General features: G+C 41.4%; 1 protein-coding gene across 1 annotated transcript in view; it reads left to right on the forward strand.

The window, feature by feature from the left end:
* The first annotated feature begins 6462 nt into the window (after nt 1–6462).
* The window catches only part of MAMDC2 (MAM domain containing 2), a 67836-nt gene continuing 56345 nt past the window's right edge, over nt 6463–17953 (forward strand). The window contains exons 1-2 of the mRNA XM_056848979.1: nt 6463–6493; nt 7154–7294. Of these exons, the coding sequence (XP_056704957.1) occupies nt 6463–6493; nt 7154–7294 (172 nt within the window). The remainder of the gene's footprint in view (nt 6494–7153; nt 7295–17953) is intronic.

A 17953-nucleotide genomic window follows, 5' to 3' on the forward strand; every position in this document is an offset into this window, starting at 1 on the left:
ATTCTTTATGAATGGTTTTAGCCACCATCCCCCCAATCAGGGGCATCTTGGATGAGGGAGTCTCCAGGGGCTGAGTTAGATCCCTGTTCTCTGGATTTATTGAACTTCCTTGAAAATCATAGATGCTTTGGGCCCCAACTATGTGCAGCTAAAATGCAAAGCCTTACCTTGTTTCTCTCAGTTCCAGCTGGCATTTTGGCTTCTTGACTAAACAGCTGCTTCATCAGTTAAGTGCACACCTTGGTTGCCTCCCTCACTTGGAAGAGTCACCTAGGTATACTTGCTATGATGCAAGGAAGTGCAGAAGTCCTCTAAAGCATAACCATTGCATATGGTTCTCATTTGTTATGCAGGGTTTGTACCTCTCTTCTCAACACTGTGCTTCATTACTGGGAATGTAGCAGTATTTTGAACCTTGGAAAATATTATGCTTCTCCTATTGAAAAGTGATGTAACGGAACTATAATGTACAGGGAAATATGTTGTTATTGTATGCCTGCCTGATTGTGCAGCCCAAGGTGACAACATTTCAACTCACAGAGTTACATACCCATCATCAGCACAATTTAGTAGAAATAGAATGGAGCTAGCAGTCCATTCTGCAAGGAATTTATCTACTGAAATGTGAATGATGGAAGACTGAGCAAGCGAACGTATCTGCAGACTTTCCAGTTCAGAAAGGGCTAATATCTTGAATGTCTAATATATCCAGAGAAGAGAGAACCAGAACTTTTAGAGCGGATGTTGCCTGAATTAGAAAAAAAGTAATTAAGTTGCTTTAATTAGATGGTTTACTTTGGGAGCTGTAATCTCTTTGATTGTCTGAGCCTTTTCATATAGAGTTATATTCAGGTTTGAAACATAATGGGCCTGGTATGTCTTTGTTGCTTTGCAGTTTAGGCTTGTATTTACAATCTAGTCAGTTCAGGCATTGTGTGCATATGAGATCATAGTTGAATCTATACCAAAACTATACAAGATGATTTTTTTTTTTATATAAGATTTTATTTGTATAAGTGAGAGGGTACAGGAAAAAAGGGGAGGGATAAATCATTGTAAATATAAAAACAATACAGTGTTATGAAATAAGCTCAATTGTATATTAAAAGACATTATCTATACAGCAATAAAAATAAAATTAAAAATTTTTTTAATACAAAGTGTCATTCAGTCAGTTATTCTGCTTATGTTGATGTTCTATTTTGTAAAAGTCTAAAATTTAATCAGCAATTGTTTAATGCTAATTAAATAATACATATCCAACATATTGCATTCAATTAACTAGAGTTCATATAAGTATAGAATGACTTCCACTTAACGGCAAATTGCTCTGTAGATTCACTAGACTTTAGGTTTAACTCGAAAGTCATCTTAGCCATACTGGCGTATTCCAGTAGCTTTTCTTTCCAGTCTTCTATTTCAGGTATGTAAGTTTGTTTCCAGGTTCTAGCAAGAACCGTCCTGGCTGCAGTAGTAGCATATTTAAAAACATCGTGAGAATTCGAGGAGAAGTTTGGTGGCACTATACTGAGTAGATAGAATTTAGGATCAAATGTGAACTTGGTATTTAACATCAACTGAAGTTCTTGATGAATTTTCTTCCAATATATTTGTAACTTTGGACATGTCCACCAGACATGAAAGTAGGAACCGTCCGTGTCTTGACATTTCCAACAAGCGCCTCTTTTTCCGGGAGTAGTCATCTGGGAGAGCATATTAGGAGTCAAATACCATCTGTAAAAAGTTTTATACCAATTTTCTTTAACTTCTTGAGAAACGGTATATTTCAATTCGGAAGTACAAAGTTTTCCCCATAAATCCATATTAATCATTTGTCCAAAATTTTGCATCCATTTTATCATATTGGTTTTCACTTGTTCTTCTTCTGTATCGTATTTTAAAAGAAGCTTGTAAATTTTTCCTAATAAATGTGAATCATTTTTAGATATTATCTGCTCAAATTCTGTTAGTTCACGAAATGGCTGAGGATAGAAACAATCTTTTTGTAAGTTGGACCTCAATTGTAGGTAAGTCAGCCAGTTGAGTTTTTGAAATTTTTCTTGAAGATTAATCAAGGTCTTAATTTCTCCTGTGGGCTCTATCATTTGATTGTAAGTAAGATGGACACCCGGTTTTAATTTAACGTTATCATGATAAGCTTCAACTGGCGACATCATGGATGGTGGAGAAGGACTTGTTCTCTTTTTGTATTTTTTCCATACTTTCAATAGCGCTATTTTAACATTGCAATCTTCTGGTGCTTTGTCTTTTTGAATTTTTGTTGTGGAGTCCCACAGAACTTTGTGAAAACCTTGTCCAAGGTCCGCTCGTTCTAGAATAACATGTCTGGTTTGGGGATATTTTATCCATTCTGTAATCCAAGTTAGACAGGCAGCATGATAATATAATTTGAGATTAGGTAATGCTAATCCTCCTCTTTTCTTTTCGTCTTGTAACACTTTGAATCTAATTCTCGGTTTTTTCCTGTTCCATACAAATCGGTTGATTTGTTTTTGCCAACTTTCTATTGTTCTGTCTGGAATATCAATCGGCAGAAACTGGAATAAAAAATTCAATCTAGGAAGTACGTTCATCTTTATCGCCGATATCCTTCCCAACCATGAAATGTTCATTGTTGTCATGTAGAAGACGTGCACAATCTAGCCACACCAGATACAGAACCGTGTAAGGTCTGGACCACCACTGGCTAGAATCTGGCTTAGTACTGCTATGTTGTACTGTAGCGTGGGAATATCCCCCTCAGCCTGTTAGAGACTTCCCACTGAACAATTTTCCAAGGCATTTATCACGTTAGAGAAACTCCTCTGCCTCTAACTGTTGATAATACAAAAATAATTTTTGGGACTTCAATCTGGTTTTTTTTCTCTTTTGACCTATCAGCAACTAGACAAGACACCTGTATAATCGTGTATCTTTTATTAAATAAAGATTATTTTTATGGAACAAGACAGAATATAAAGACAAAAGTGAATGAACCACAGACATTGTAGAAATGCATGCCAACAACATCAGTGTTCCCAGCATTGTTTATTCATATTATATTTGATGTTAGTTGTTTAAAACAAATCAGGTTTCAGCTTTTGTTTCTGCTTTTAGGAATTATCAAAAAAACCCAAAGTACCCAATATCTCACCTAGATATATTAAACCTCTGCTTCTATGATTTAAGCCAGAGAAATCTGATTTGCCTTTCACAGGAGTGCTTATTTATAGAAATAAATCAGTCTTATCTTTCTCTAAGTTTAATTTCTCACAATCATGTGCCTATTTCTAAATATCTGATTGATGACTCTAAATAACAGATAAGCAATACAGGTGCAACTAGCCAATCAGCAAGTGCATATGAGATCATTTGATATACCAAGATAAAGAGGCCAATCACAACCCCTAAAAAGTAGCCTTTTTCTGTAATTGTTCCAACTAAATGTCCAAGCCAAAGAATGATCTAAGCAACAGGTGTGTGATCTCTCATTCAACTTGCAAACTCACCCAAAAATAAAAAAGGAGTGATATCATTGCTACTGCAACAGTACCAAGCTAGCAGAGGAGGATCAGGGTTAAACATAAAGTGTTGGAATTAGGATTGCCATGTCCCCCCTGGCCACCGGAAGGGAATGAGGGGAGGGCTGCCAGATCCAGGTCAGGAAACTCCTGGAGATTTGGAGATGGATCCTGGGGAGGACAGGGACCTCAGTAGGGTACAATGGCATAGAGTCCACCCTCCAAAGCATCCATTTTCTTCAGGAGAACTGATCTCTGTAATCTAGAGATGAGCTGTAATTCCAGGGGATCCCCAGGTCCCACCTGGAGGCTTGCATCCCTAGTGGACTAGAAGCTTCCTGAAAGTATGACTGAGTCAGTTTGCTCTGCCCTGAGAGCATACGATTATATTGCATTGGCATGGTAGCAATTGTACCAGTGCTATGACACAATCTCAGGGTGTGGCCTCTAGGGCATTGGCCTCTATGGCTGTTGTGTGAATTGGTTTGCTGGACTAGATGGACTAGGTGAACCACTAATCTGTTCCACCAGGGTTCTTCTTTCTTATGTTCTTACTTCCCTAGTAGTGTGATTCTGCTAATCATGAGCTCTGTGAAGATAGCCCATTAATATGTAGAAGTCAGGGATCAGGGTCAAATGGGCATGATCCAGTTTCCCTCTCCATATGTCAATACCCTCAGAACCATAATCAGTAGAAAACTATTGTTGCCCTTGAATACTCATATGCTTTAACCTTTGTCATAAGTATACCTACAATTGCATCTTTTAGAAGAATTCATTTGTACATCATCCTATCTTTGTATAAGAATATCCTGACATTTTCTTTAGACAGATAAAATGTTGTAATTATATTTTTCTCCTACCCAGCCATTCTGGAATATATTAAGAAGTAATAAGGCTCTGAGATCCTCTGGGAATGACATCTGATCTTCTCAGAGTGACATAGTTTTAAAAGTACATAGTTAGAAATCTGTTTTGTGAATCATCAAGCACCCCATACAACAAGTCTGCAACTGTTACTACTCTATAAAGCTGTTGGTAATTATAAAGGTTCAGTAAAACTGTTCTTGATCTCTGCCCAGTCCATCCCCCCCTCCCATCATATAGTTCAGCTACTGGGAGATTTGGATTTTTCCAGCTTTTGCTGGCAGCTTTAAGAAATATTTATTTATTTAACTCATTTTATCCCACAGAAGAGGGAAAATTCAAATATCAGAATATCACCCAGCTTTCATTCATACTGGCATGTTAGCATACATAGGCAAGAAACATTCACGCATAATTCATCTTAAATTCACAGTACAACTTGTATCGAATTTCCATCATGCAATTGGCAGAACCGCAGCCTAGTTCATTAAAATATATACGACATTGTGTATACATTTGAAGCAGATGTCAGTTTTGTTTTGCCCTGAGCAAAATTTGGCTAAGTGGGAGATCCAGGACTGTTGCCAACAGAGTGCATCATGCTGAAAGCCTGGGCTATGGGGAATATCCAGTAAATATCAGAATACAGTAGGCTGAGCTTTGAAAATTAGGTTTAAACAAGCAAGAGACCTACGAGGACTTGTGCTGCAGCACGGGGGTGGGTGGGAGAAGAATCTCCTTTTCATCCCCCTCAATATTTCCTCTTCCTTTCCCCTGGAAGCCCCCATAGCTCGTCCCCTTTTCCTGCTCCCTTCTCTTTTTTCCCAGCCACCGGCCCAGCTAACGTTGTCTGCCCTGCTGCCTTCAGTTTTCCGTGATGCTCTCACAGCAGGGAGAGAAGCTGGGAGAGCGGGTGGAGGGAATCCCGTTTCCCACACTGTGGAGAATCTGCTGGAAAATGTGACCTAAGCCAGCAACAAAAAGTGTTGCCTGAAAGAAAGATCTCTGGACTGGACCCCTTGAAACAAAGGAACACAAACCATTTTTACTCATAGAACTTTTTTGATTTATGCCACCACGGCTGCTCGATTGATATATGCAGCTAAATGGAAGACAGTTGAGATACCAGACAAAAAAGACTGGATAAAAAAGATGCTGGAATTGACCGAGATGGCGAAGCTTACAGCTTTGATAAATCAGAATGATAATGAACAATTTTTGGGGGAATGGGAGGCTTGGAGAATGTACTGTGAAAATTATTTTTTAACAGGACCATTTAAAGGATACTCATTGACCTAATCCCTTATTAATACTTTGTATTAATTTTTATATTAGGTATTGACTTAATAGTGTTGGATACGACAAGAACAGGTTAATTAAAATAAATGTGGGGATTAGTTCCGTTTGCACAAGATTGTGCAATTTAATTTTAGATGGAAGAGGGAGAGGGGGAAGTCATTCGATTGTTAAACTAGAAATACTATTTGTTTTTCTTTTTATTGTTATATTGTTTTAATGGATATATTAAGTGAAGAAAAATAAAAAAAAATTATTAAAAGAAAGAAAAGAAAGAAACAAAGGAACACAACAGCTGCACATTTATGGCACTAAACCGTTGTGGCCTGGCCAGACCGTGCCTTTAACAGTCACCCATTGCGCGCAAAGAACTTCCCTCTAGCTTTTCCTGAGAGGAATCCCACCCCTCCCGCAAATCTCGCCGCCAGTAGCTGTCTGGGAGAGGAAGAAGAAGGTCCCTCCTTGGAGGCTGCGGGGCTTCCTCCAGGCCGAGGGAAAGCGTCGAGCGGCCCCCGCCCGCCCGCCCGCTTGAGCCCAGGCCCAGCTGTCTTGCTGGCAGGCCGCCCGCAGCCTAGCCTAGCCTAGCCCAGCGAGGCTCGGCCCTTCCCTCCCTCCCTCCCTCTCTGGCTCGCGCTCTCCTTCCAACGGCTGCCTGCCTCCCCTTCACGAGCAGCGCGCGCCCTCCTTGACAGGCAGCTTCGTCTTCCCGCTCTCTGCCCCGCTTCCCGCCTCGCTCGTGACCTCGGTGCCGGAGAGCGTCGCCGGTGCCCCCCGCGCGATGGTCTGGCTGTGGCTCCTCGCCCTGCAAGGTAAGCGGGGCGGCGGGAGGGATGGAGAGCCGGCTCCGTCGTTGCGCCGCTTGAGGATGGGGGATGCTTTAAGTGGCAGCAGCGCCGCCAGCCAGGACCTCCCTCCGGTTTGGAGAGAGAACTTTGCGAGGAACGACATCCCGTCACATATTGGGATAAACCGTCACATATTGGGATAAACCGGCAAAAATGGATTTTACTATTTTAATTAAGGAGTTATAGAAACTAGTTTTAATGTTTTTATATTTTACTGTTAATAGATATTTTTAAAATTGTTTAGACACTACTTCGGAAGTCGGGTGATGGGTCACTTTTTAAGGTGGGTGGGAGGGTCGAAGGGGTATCTTTGTTTTTTGTTTTTGGAACTTTATAAGTTTGTAACCATGAATGTATTAATAAGTGTATATAGATACTCTTTTGTATTTTCTTTTTTAATTTTTTTAATATTATTGTGTTTGTTTTGTTTATGTTATAAAAATAATAAAAAATTATATATATATATATATATAAGGAACGACAATGAGGCACACGGCAACAGGCCCTCTCAGGGGTAGCCCACTGTGTCCGCCTGTGCCTCCCCGTTAATCCGAGGGCTGCTTTCCTGAAAAGCATAGTGGTGATGCAGCGCCTTTCATTCCCAGTTTGCTCTGTGCCTGTTAGGAACTGAGCTCGCTTTGTCCTCTTTAGCCTTGCAGTTTGGTGAAACCCTTGACTTCTCCGCTGGCTCTTGTGCCTTTGAAGACAGTGCTTGTGGCTATGTGTCAGACTTCACATCTCTGCCTTGGATTTTGAAAGAAGAAGGTACGGGCACTGCTTTTCCTACTTAACAGTGTTCTCTATATTATAAGGTGCTTTCAGTGCCGAGGAGGGCACTCTAATGTGGAAATGCTGGCTTCATTCATTTGGGTTCTAATATAAATGGTTGACTGAGTTACTATACACTTACTTTGGAAGAAATTGTATTTTAAAACAGTGATATCTTTCTATGTTATTAAACATTATACAAATAAAGGGATTACAATTAGGAAGCTCATAGAACACCATTTAAGGGTCAAATTTGGAAAAATTCCTTGATGACATGCTCGCTGATCCTATGCCTACTTGGAATTAACTCTCAGAGTGTAGTGGGGTTTATTCTAAAGTACATGTGCATAGGCTTTAGTCTTAGGGACTACAGTATATATTCATAAAGCATGATGTTGCAGCACATAAGTCTGTTGATGTGCTTAAGTGTCAGGTGCTAGCACTGAATCTTCCTCAGTTTATTATAATCTTCCTCACAACATTTCTATGCCTACTTTCACCAAACGTTGCCAAGGTGTTACACAGTTCTGTCATTACTTTCTTAATGTTTTTTAAAGTTTTGTTTAATCTGTCTTCCAAAAAAGGACTCCTCAAAGCTGGGTGGAATAAGAATGTTTTCTCTTGCTTCCAAAAGGAAGCAAGTGAAGTATACAAATGTATTTCTAGGAAAGACTTCCAGCAGTACTACAGAAAAATCATTGATATGACAGACTAACATCCAAAAAGAATAAGAACTGAAACAGGGCTTCACTATTCAGCCTTAGAACTGGGAAAGTATGTGGCAGAGCATCTGGTTTGCACGCAGAAGCCCCCAGATTTAAGCCTTGGTACCTGCAGTTGAGCCCTAACCTGGATGGCCCAGGCTAGCCTGGTGGGGATTGAACCGGGGACATTTTTCATGCCAAGGAGATGCTTTATCACTGAGCCACATCTGCTTCAAGTGAGTTTCATAGTGGAGATTCAAACCTGGGTCTCCCAGATCTTAACTACTGTACTACCCTGACCTCTACCTAGAGAGCTGTTGTTAGCTACAGTAGGCAGTACTGACTGGGATAGACCAATAGTATGACTGGTATGGACCAAAGATATAAGACAACTTCATATATTCACCTGGGAGCAGGAAGAAATATACTGGGAGAAGAAGTGAAAAGCTGAAAGTGTTGTCTGATTTGACTATGTATATTACATTCATAGGGTCGCCATGAGTCGGACGCGACTTGACGGCACTTAACACACACACACATTACATTCTGATCCAGAAGTGTGTGGGTTTGTTTGTTTTTTGCTAACAAACATCCAGCTCTGATATATAGCCTTTGTACATCCTTTCACATGTGAAGAACATTTTTAAAGAGTATCTAAAAAAATTGCCATTGTGCCAGTTGTGCTCTCCAATGTCTCCTAGCACCCCCTCCCACCTTCAAGTATACATTCTGTTACAACCCAGGCCTTGACCTTTTTTGGCTTTTGTATCTGTTCTATGATGTCCATTTCACACATGGAAGACATGCAGATGGTGATACATAGATAAGAGCTTCTCAGCATTTGGCCAACAGTTTGTGACCTACCAAATCACATGCAGGCCAGGAGCTGTGGCTTACCAGATACAACCTTTGTAATACTGTGGCACTAACCAGGCAGCAAAAACAAGAGGATTATCAGCCCATGGTGTGCCACCCCACAGGGGTGAACTGGATTTGGCTTGGGTCAAGTTGCGGTGCTGCAATGTACATACAGATATGCAAGCCAGGTTTAAAAATGTAGAAATCCACAATAAAGCTGGAATTCTTTGGATTTTAACAACAGCTGTACAAGAGCGTCTTTTGATCGCATGCTGCCTTGCACTAGATTTTATAACAACCTGGCACCATGACTTCAGAACTGATGTATTGACATAAAAGTGTGAGATGAGATGTCTCCAGTTCATATCTTTTCTCAGCCATGAGGTGACCCGAGCCAAACAGTACTGCTCAGCCCTACATCTATTACATGGGGGATAATAATACCAATCTTCCTGATGGGATTGTCTTAAGAATTGCTGACATAGTGTCTGTGATGTACTTTGAATGGTATAATTCTTTATATAAATGCTAACAGTTGGGTACAATGACTCACTTCCTTTACATAAGAAATCTTGCTCTGGTGGAGGGAGACTTGCTGTGGCCGAGGAAGGCTTCTCTAGTGGAGGAAGGCTGCTCGCTTAGTGGAACGAAGTCATTGTCTCCAGTTCTATGGTTGGCTTAGTTTATAAAGTGCTCTAAATTGTTAGGCACCATACAACATTTTAAAAACCCGAAACACACTGTGATTACAGGCTTACAATCTAAGTGCAATCTTGCAATTATTATTATTATTATTACTGAAGGATGTTCCGTATCTGAACAGCTACAGGAAACTAGCCAAAGCACAGAGTAAAGTGTATTTGAGAGCAGGTCAGATGAAAGCATATCATGCTGGAGCCTGGAGATGTCCCTAAGATAAAGTTAAATATTCCAAGACAGCTAGTTAGGGTTGCCAGGTCCCTCTTCGCCACTGGCAGGAGATTTTTGGGGCAGAGCCTGAGGAGGGCGGGGTTTGGAGAGGGGAGGGACTTCAATGCCATAGAGTCCAATTGCCAAAGCGGCCATTTTCTCCAGGTGATCTCTATCAGCTGGAGATCAGTTGTAATAGCAGGAGATCTCCAGCTAGTACCTGGAGGTTAGGAAGTCAGCACAGGAGAAAGTACCTTCAGTTTTACAACATTATCTGGTACAATGAATGATTTAGCATTGTGCAGCTCTTTTAATTTTCCTTATTTGAAGACACACAGTGATTGATCTGAAGCTGTTATGCCTGAGCAGTATGGATTAATTAGAGGGTGATTATATAGTGTTGTAGGCAACCTGTGTGACCAATGGTCAGGGTAGATCAGATCATTTGATATATTTATTTTTCAGTGTGGCAGAGCATTTGATATATTTATTTTTGCTTGGATCAGAAAAAGTAAGTTTTCTGCCTTTCTGAACATTGTTTTTGTGCTCCAATATTTTAGTTTGCGTGAATGCATCTTGCTGCTAGCCTTGGTACAGCTAAGCTTCTGTCACTGAATTTTTAATGGAAGAACTCACAGTTGGCTTATAAATTGGACTCTGATAAGACAGTTGGCTTACTGAGACACTTAATATGTAAGACCTGTCAGTATTTCCATTATAACCACTATTTTTCATAAGTTTCTAACTTGGCAAAAAATTATTCCAGGCTGGAATTTGGCAAAATATTTAACTTTCTTGTATGCCATTATGGAGACTGTCTAAACCTTACTCAGCTAGCTTGAGAATAAAATTGCATGTACGTTATAAAACACGGGAAGGTTAAAATGGGATAGTAAACTAACTTTCCTTCTACATGGCCGTCAGTAGGTTAAAAAAGTGATATAAGAACACTTAAAACTGCTTTATGCATTTCACATATCAGAACATGGATATAACCACATGTACAACTGTCTTTCTGTTTGTCATTTGTGCACTCCAGCATTGGCAGTAGGGCTGAAAAGCGCTTTAAGTGGCAAGTGGGAATTTGGTCATACATTTGAAGCAAACAACATGTTCAACAAGGATGCTGATCTGTTGCTGAGTATATAAAAGATAGTTTTCTGTGGTTCTGCTGTTTTTCAGGGCAATAAAGGTGCTCTAGGTCAGTTGAGATGCATATCAGAAATCATGGGCAGTTCAGAGATGCTTAGCATGTACAGAATATGATAATAATTTATGTAGCATTTTTCTTTCTAATATAAAATTTAACCTGTTGTACAGTTAACTGTTGTATGGTTATTTTCCCGGTTAATCTCTCAGTAATAGAGTTCCATAACAAATAAAATCAGATTTAAAACCCTAGACAGAATAATTACAGCATCAACTACTGTCAGAGGCATTCTAAGACTGTAAGCAACTTTGGAAGGCCAGCAAGGTAGGGGACAAACATACCTTCTAGGGAATTACATTCGACAATCTAGTAGTTGGTCCTGTGCCTCTAAGTGAGCCGGGTCTCTCCTGCAGCAAGGTTTTTCTTGCACAATCTCAAGTCCTGGAGCCAGTTCGTATGGTCGGAGGCAGTTGTTCAAGTGGCCTGGACCCAAACCATTTAGGGCTTTAAAGAGCAAAACCAGGACTTTGAATTACACTGGAAACAAATTGGGAGCCGGTGTAGTTTATAAATCATTCTGGCCCACTGTGTTTTGTATTAACTGACACTTCCAAACAATTTTCAAACACAACCCTTTTTTCCCCTACTGAAAATGGCAACTGTTACAAAATTGACCTTGTGCATTATGTCATGCTTATGTCTCAAAGGTTCAATTATTCAATTCAATTTTATTAGGTCTATGACCGCAGTCTTGGACCCAGAAAGGAGGGAGGGATAGGGAAACAGGGAAGGGATAAAAGACATAGAGGAACTTAAAATGCATAAAAACCATACTAGATTAACAATGCTAAAAACCAGGCGTCAGCCCGGGGAATAAAATTTCCTGACTAAGCTAGACTAGGGGCGGAGCAAACTAACTAGAGGTTACCAAAGGTAGGCGTTGAGAATTCTTTCTTCTTAAGAGCAGCAACCTTGGCCAGAAAGAGTGCCACATTCGATGTTACCAAACCATTGTTTGAATCGCCAAGCAAAAATGACAACACCCAGGAATGTGAAGGAAGGTTCAAGTTGGTAAGAATTGGAGCAATAAAGGCCTCTCTGTCCTGAGACCAGCGAGGACAACGAAGCATCAAATGGTCCAAGGTTTCAATTTCACCCATATTATATGGGCAGAGACTATCTGAATAGGGTATCCCATTAAACCTACCCAACATAACCATAGAAGGAAAGACATTCAGGTGGGCCAAGAGAAAAGCCCGCCGGTGTGAAGAAATTGGAATCGTAGTATGAAAGTCTGGAAGCTTCTCTGGTGGAGGGAGCCCCAGCGCCAAACTGGAAAAAGTACGTCTAGCCCTCGAAACCGTGCTGGCCCAATCTAACTCCTTCAGTTTCTTCAAAATTACCGCTGATTGGGATGACACAAGATTATCAGTAGGAGCGGAAATTAGGAGTCCCAGTGCTTTTAATTTTTGCGCTAGAAGAGTAAGCCAAGGGTTGGGGGCAGGATCCTTGAGAATAAGATGGAGAAACCCTGCTTGGGACGGAAGACTGGCGTCGGACAACTTAAACCTTAGCTTAATTGCCCTCCACGCACGTGCCTCGAGCGAGGGTTGGGCCAATTCCATGTGGAGGGCAGTCCCAGCAACACACCTGGGAGTTCCAGTAATTCTCCTAAGGAAATTATTCAAATAAGAATCCAATTTTTCATCAACACCGGAGATCCAAATGTCTGCTCTGTACAAAATTTGGGAAACCACCTTCGCATTATACACTTCAATGGCGGACGGAATACGCTTGGCCCCCTTAGTTCGATAAAACTTCTCCACCATTGCAGTAGTGGATCTTGATGTCTTCTTCACATGATCCAGATTGGCAGACCAAGATAGATTATATGTGTGTGTGTAAAGTACCGTCAAGTCGCAGCCGATTTATGGCGACCCCTTTTTGGGGTTTTCATGGCAAGAGACTAACAAAGGTGGTTTGCCAGTGCCTTCCTCTGCACAGCAACCTTGGAATTCCTTGGTGGTCTCCCATCCAAATACTAACCAGGGATGACCCTGTTTAGCTTCTGAGATCTGATGAGATCAGGCTAGCCTGGGCCATCCAGGTCAGGGCTAAAATAGATTATAGCTGAAGACAATGCCCAAGTAGCGGAAGGTGGAAACCCATTCAAGCTGACACTTTTTTACCTTGAAAAACTGAGGACCTCTTCTCCTGATGGCAGAAAAATGAAGGGCCTTTGACTTAGCGTAGTTCATGGTAAGTTCTTCTTGCTCGCAGTAATCCAGAAAGAGATTAACAGTAGACCTCAATCCCACTTCAGATGTTGCCAACAAAACCGCATAATCCGCATACAGTAAAAGTGGTATGGGATGGCCAGCAAGATAAGGGGGGTGTTTAGCTCCCTCCTTGAGATGTGGCACCAGATCGTTAATAAAGATGTTAAACAGGGAGGGAACAAGCAGGCATCCCAAGGTTCAATTATATAAACAGAAAATGGATTTATACATTTGTAGCTTTGCCTCTCACTATCAATTTATGGCCATAGCTCCTTGTCAACGGAAACAAGAGGATTGCATAAAATCAAAATAAAAGACAAACATATACTAAAATCAACACAATAAAATAAATGCATGATATTTAAACATTTCTAAAAGAACATGGGAGTTATAATATAAATCTTGTGTAAGAAAGGACTTTGCCTTGGTTTGTCAAATAAATTTAGTGCTCTTTACATAGTTTTTAGTTAATCTATAGATGTTCCTGTGTGTTGTTTTACTGAGTTAATGCAGCTGGTGTTTATTATGATTATTGCTAGTCCACATGATAGACTCGGGTCTAATGTAGAAATGTATCTGCTCCCAAAAGCCAGGCACCTGAGAGCCATATTGAATGTGATGCTGAAATTCCATGATTGGAACTTCAGAAGCTTGTCCCTAAAAAGCAACTGTATATGGTATACTGGCAATTCCTGAGAGCTTTTAGAGGTGGAACATGGTGGTAATGTATTCAGAAGTCATGGCATGGCATCACGGTGATGCTGTAGAAATTTTCCAGTCCCTATGGTAAAAATAAAAGCACATAATTAAAACATTTAAAGTCAAGCAAAAATATACATACTGTACAATAAAATGCACGTACATAAAACCAACAATTAAAACATAGGGCAGGAAGGAGGGATCATTGAGTGAATGCCGGATGAAACAAAAAAGTCTTCACCCGCTGGAGAGAGACGGCAACAGAAATCTTTCTTGGGAGAGAGTTCTAGAGTTTTGGTGCCATGGAGAAGGACTTTTCCCAAGTTGCCATGCACCTAAACTCAGAAGATGAGAGCAACCAAAGCAGGGCCTCGAAAGATGATTGTAATGATCAGGTAGGTTCATAAGGAAGTAGGACATTCTTCAGGTGTGTTGGTCCCAATCCATATAGAGTTTTAAAGGTCAACACCAGCACCTTGAATGGTGCCCAGAAACAGAGTGGGAGCCAGTGTAGATGGGCCAACGCTTGAGTGATATGGCCCCTATGACCCACTCCAGTCAACATCCTGGGTGCAGCATTCTGCACCCATTGAAGTATCTGAACACTTTTCAAGGGCAGCCCCACGTAGTCACCATGTAGCCCCACGTATGTACTAAAGTGGGAGATGTGGCCGGCCCAGATATTGCTTCCTAGAGAGAGGTATAGAAACAGTGCATGAACAAATAATTTAATCTTTCTGTGCTTTGCAGAACAAGTCCTGAATCCCACAATAATCTACATCCATGTGATTAATTAGAGAGAAAATTTTAATCTTTCCGTGAAGCAATTTCAAATGGCCTTCATATTGTGGCTGTAATGTGTGCAATAGTTTTAAGTTGGGTTGCCAGCCCTGCCTTGTCAAATGCCTGGGGAGGGTGGAGGTTGGGAAATGTCTAATGTCTACAGTAAGAACCATAGAGACATGGGGAAATTCCTAGTGTGTCACTATAGAGGCTATTTTCTGACCTTTTTTCTCCTGCTCCTCAGTTTTTTGAGGGTGGGAGATTGTGGTGGCGGGTAAAATTCTGCCAATCCACCGGGCTGCCCACTGACCACCTGAGGGCCGGCGGGCAATGTGTGTATCTGCGTCCGCGCGACTCTTCCACGTTACTTCCGGTATTACCCAGAAGTGACGTGGACGCTCTAGCAACCTCCGTCGAAACTCTTTGGAAATCATAGAGTTTTGGCAGAGATTGATAGAGCATCTGCGTCGTTTCCGAGTAAACCCAGAAGTAACGTAGGCACATAGTGCGGACTGTGCACGCACCACACGAGGCAGTCGCGCATGAGGCCGTCCTCCCCTGGTATCCAGGGGAGGCCCAGCCCAAGCTCCCCTCAAGAAGGGGTTGAGAGGGGGAAAAACACAATGTCCCTACCTTGGAGAGCGGTCTGGCAGCATGCTGCCCCGCACAAGGCTTACCTGTCAGGTGAAGTTCTGGTTCGAAGTGTCACTTTTGAAGGCTTTCCCGCTCAGCCAGACTAGTCCCCCCCAGGGGCATGTCTACTTCCTGCCTTTCACCATTGGCCGGCCACCTAGTCAGATTCCACAGCTGCCAGGGCGAGGTGGCGGGGCACTCTCTGGCCGACTGGTCTGGTTGCAAAGGAGACTGCATGGGCCTCAATGGCCTGTGCCAGGTTAATACCTGGCATAACTTTGCACCATCAAAAAGTGGGTGTTCCTTGGCCGAAAGTGCTTTGGAATGCTCCTAGTGCTCAGAACGCCTCTGAGAACGCCCCTTCAGGGGATGGCGGCTTCCTTTGTGGCACTGGTGCTGAGCTTGCGCTGTTGCCAGCAGCCGACTCCCAACGCCGGCCTACCTTCACATACGCCATTGCCTGACCCTTTCTGGATGGCGCAAATGCCCCTAACGCCAGCATAAGCTCCTGCACACCCCCGAAGCCCTTTCGGCCCCAGCCTCAGGAATGAGCTGCAAGTTTCAGACCTCTGCTTAGCCTTGGTCTTACTGGGAATGTTTGCTGGGTTTGTCGTTGATTCTCATCCTCAGCTCTCCATCTGTACATTGGAAATATTTGTTAGTTGCCTTCACAAGATTATAGGGGGAATGAATGAAGTCAGATTTGCAAAGCACATTGCATATTTAAAGCACTATGTTAATGATAAAGTGATAGCAAAGTTCTTTGTAATTATATGAAAATTATGGCCGTGTGACTGTATCATTAAATAGAAACATTTTTATGTAAACCAGCTTACTTCCATTTATTTAAGTGGGCTTAGCCAGTTTAAGTATAGTATTTAAGTTGTGGATTGCAAATAATAGTTGGCAGGTCAAAATAATGTTAATGAGAATTTTGGAACTTCTCCCCAGATATATTTTATAGGTTCATTGTTTCTCCTAAGGGTCTATGTTTATGTAATGAGAGGAAACATGAGATTCTTTAAAAATCAGTTACAGTCTGTTCCCTAAATATAGCTACTTCAGTGCTTATTTTAAAACAAGTACTAAACCATGATTGTTATGTTAGTAACTTCTATTTTAAAAAGGGCTTTTCACACAATTGTCTTATATGGTTATGATGGCAGAGAGAGGCCTTAGAATGGACCTCTGTATAAGTATGAATAACTTAAAAATTATGTGTCAGTGTCAAAGCTTTGTTTTTTGCGAGTACTTCTTATTTATGATTTCACACACAATCATACATTCTGTTTGGAGAATGAATGCAATCGAAAGTGCGGCAGTTTTCAAACACTTTGTCTCCAGGGAACCTTTTCCACATTGTTGCCAATAGAAGCAGCCTTATACTGAGTAAGATCATTGGCCTCTCAAGGTCAGTATGGTTTACTTTGACTGGCAGTGGCTCTCCAGGGTTGTATAATCACCTGCTATCCGATCCTTTAACTGGAGATGTCAAGAATTGAACCCGAGACCTTCTGCATAGCTCTGCCCATGAGCCATAGCCCTTCCCCACTGGGGTGTTCTAATAGGGCACTGCCTGGCAACCAGCAGGAGAGCTGGGGGACAGGGACATGGAGGGCCTCGATGCTGGCTGCGGTGTCATGTCACTTCTGGTAGAAAAACTGGAAGTGGCAAAGGGTAGCTATAAGAATCACTGGAAACTCTCCTTTTTTTACCATAGAATTCTGGCAATTCCTAGGGCAACTGTGACTTGTGGTTTCTGTACCAGAAGTGACATGATATAACGTCCCTTTTTATAATTTTTTTACCCCCTCCTCTCACTGCTCAGAGTAGCGGCAGGCAGTAAGAGCAGGGGATTGAGGGATCTCCTGCCCCAACCAGGTGCCTGGCAGCCCTATCTCTGGGTCACAGCTGAAAACCATTGCCAAATGTAATCATGGGTAGAAATTATACAAGAGGTGAATAATAGTGAAATATTAGATGATATATGAAGAAGATAAAACATAATTACTATCTACGTATCAGGAAACTGTCTTGATCTCTTTGCTTGATGACCTACACTTGGGCAGCCAATGAACCTGTCGATACATCTTGGTAACTTCAGGGTTTCACTATTCCTTTATTGATGGACTTCTGGGGATCAGTTAAAACAGTTCTTTTTCAGAGGGACTTTGTGGGATACCAAATTATACTCCAAAATTGTCTTTTTGTTCCAGATTTTATTTTTCTCGGCTTTTAGTAAATTAATAATGTTTATTTGGGTGTGGGCGTTGTACTCTTGCTTCTTTAAAAAATGTTAGTTAAGCATAGTGGGGCCCTAGTATGTATTTTAAATTGCTATTTGGTTTTATGGTTTAATTTTCTTTTGATGGAAATGTTATTGGGGTTTTATTTACTTATTGTAATCCATCCTGAGACCTTTTTTCAGTAGAAAGGTTGGGTAGCAAGTGTATAAACAAACAAACCTTTGGCCAAGAATGCTCAATCATTACAGGATGGTGTTCAGTTTGCATGACTCAGCATGTAAAATTGTCACTGTTGGGGAGCGATAACCAATGTTTTTATTCAAGACTAAAGAAATGACGTTAGATATGTTGGTGAACTCCACTTTTACAGGCATATACTATCTATCCTTTAAACA

The sequence above is a fragment of the Euleptes europaea genome, chromosome 4, assembly GCF_029931775.1.
Source record: "Euleptes europaea isolate rEulEur1 chromosome 4, rEulEur1.hap1, whole genome shotgun sequence".
In the NCBI taxonomy this organism is placed as follows: domain Eukaryota; kingdom Metazoa; phylum Chordata; class Lepidosauria; order Squamata; family Sphaerodactylidae; genus Euleptes; species Euleptes europaea.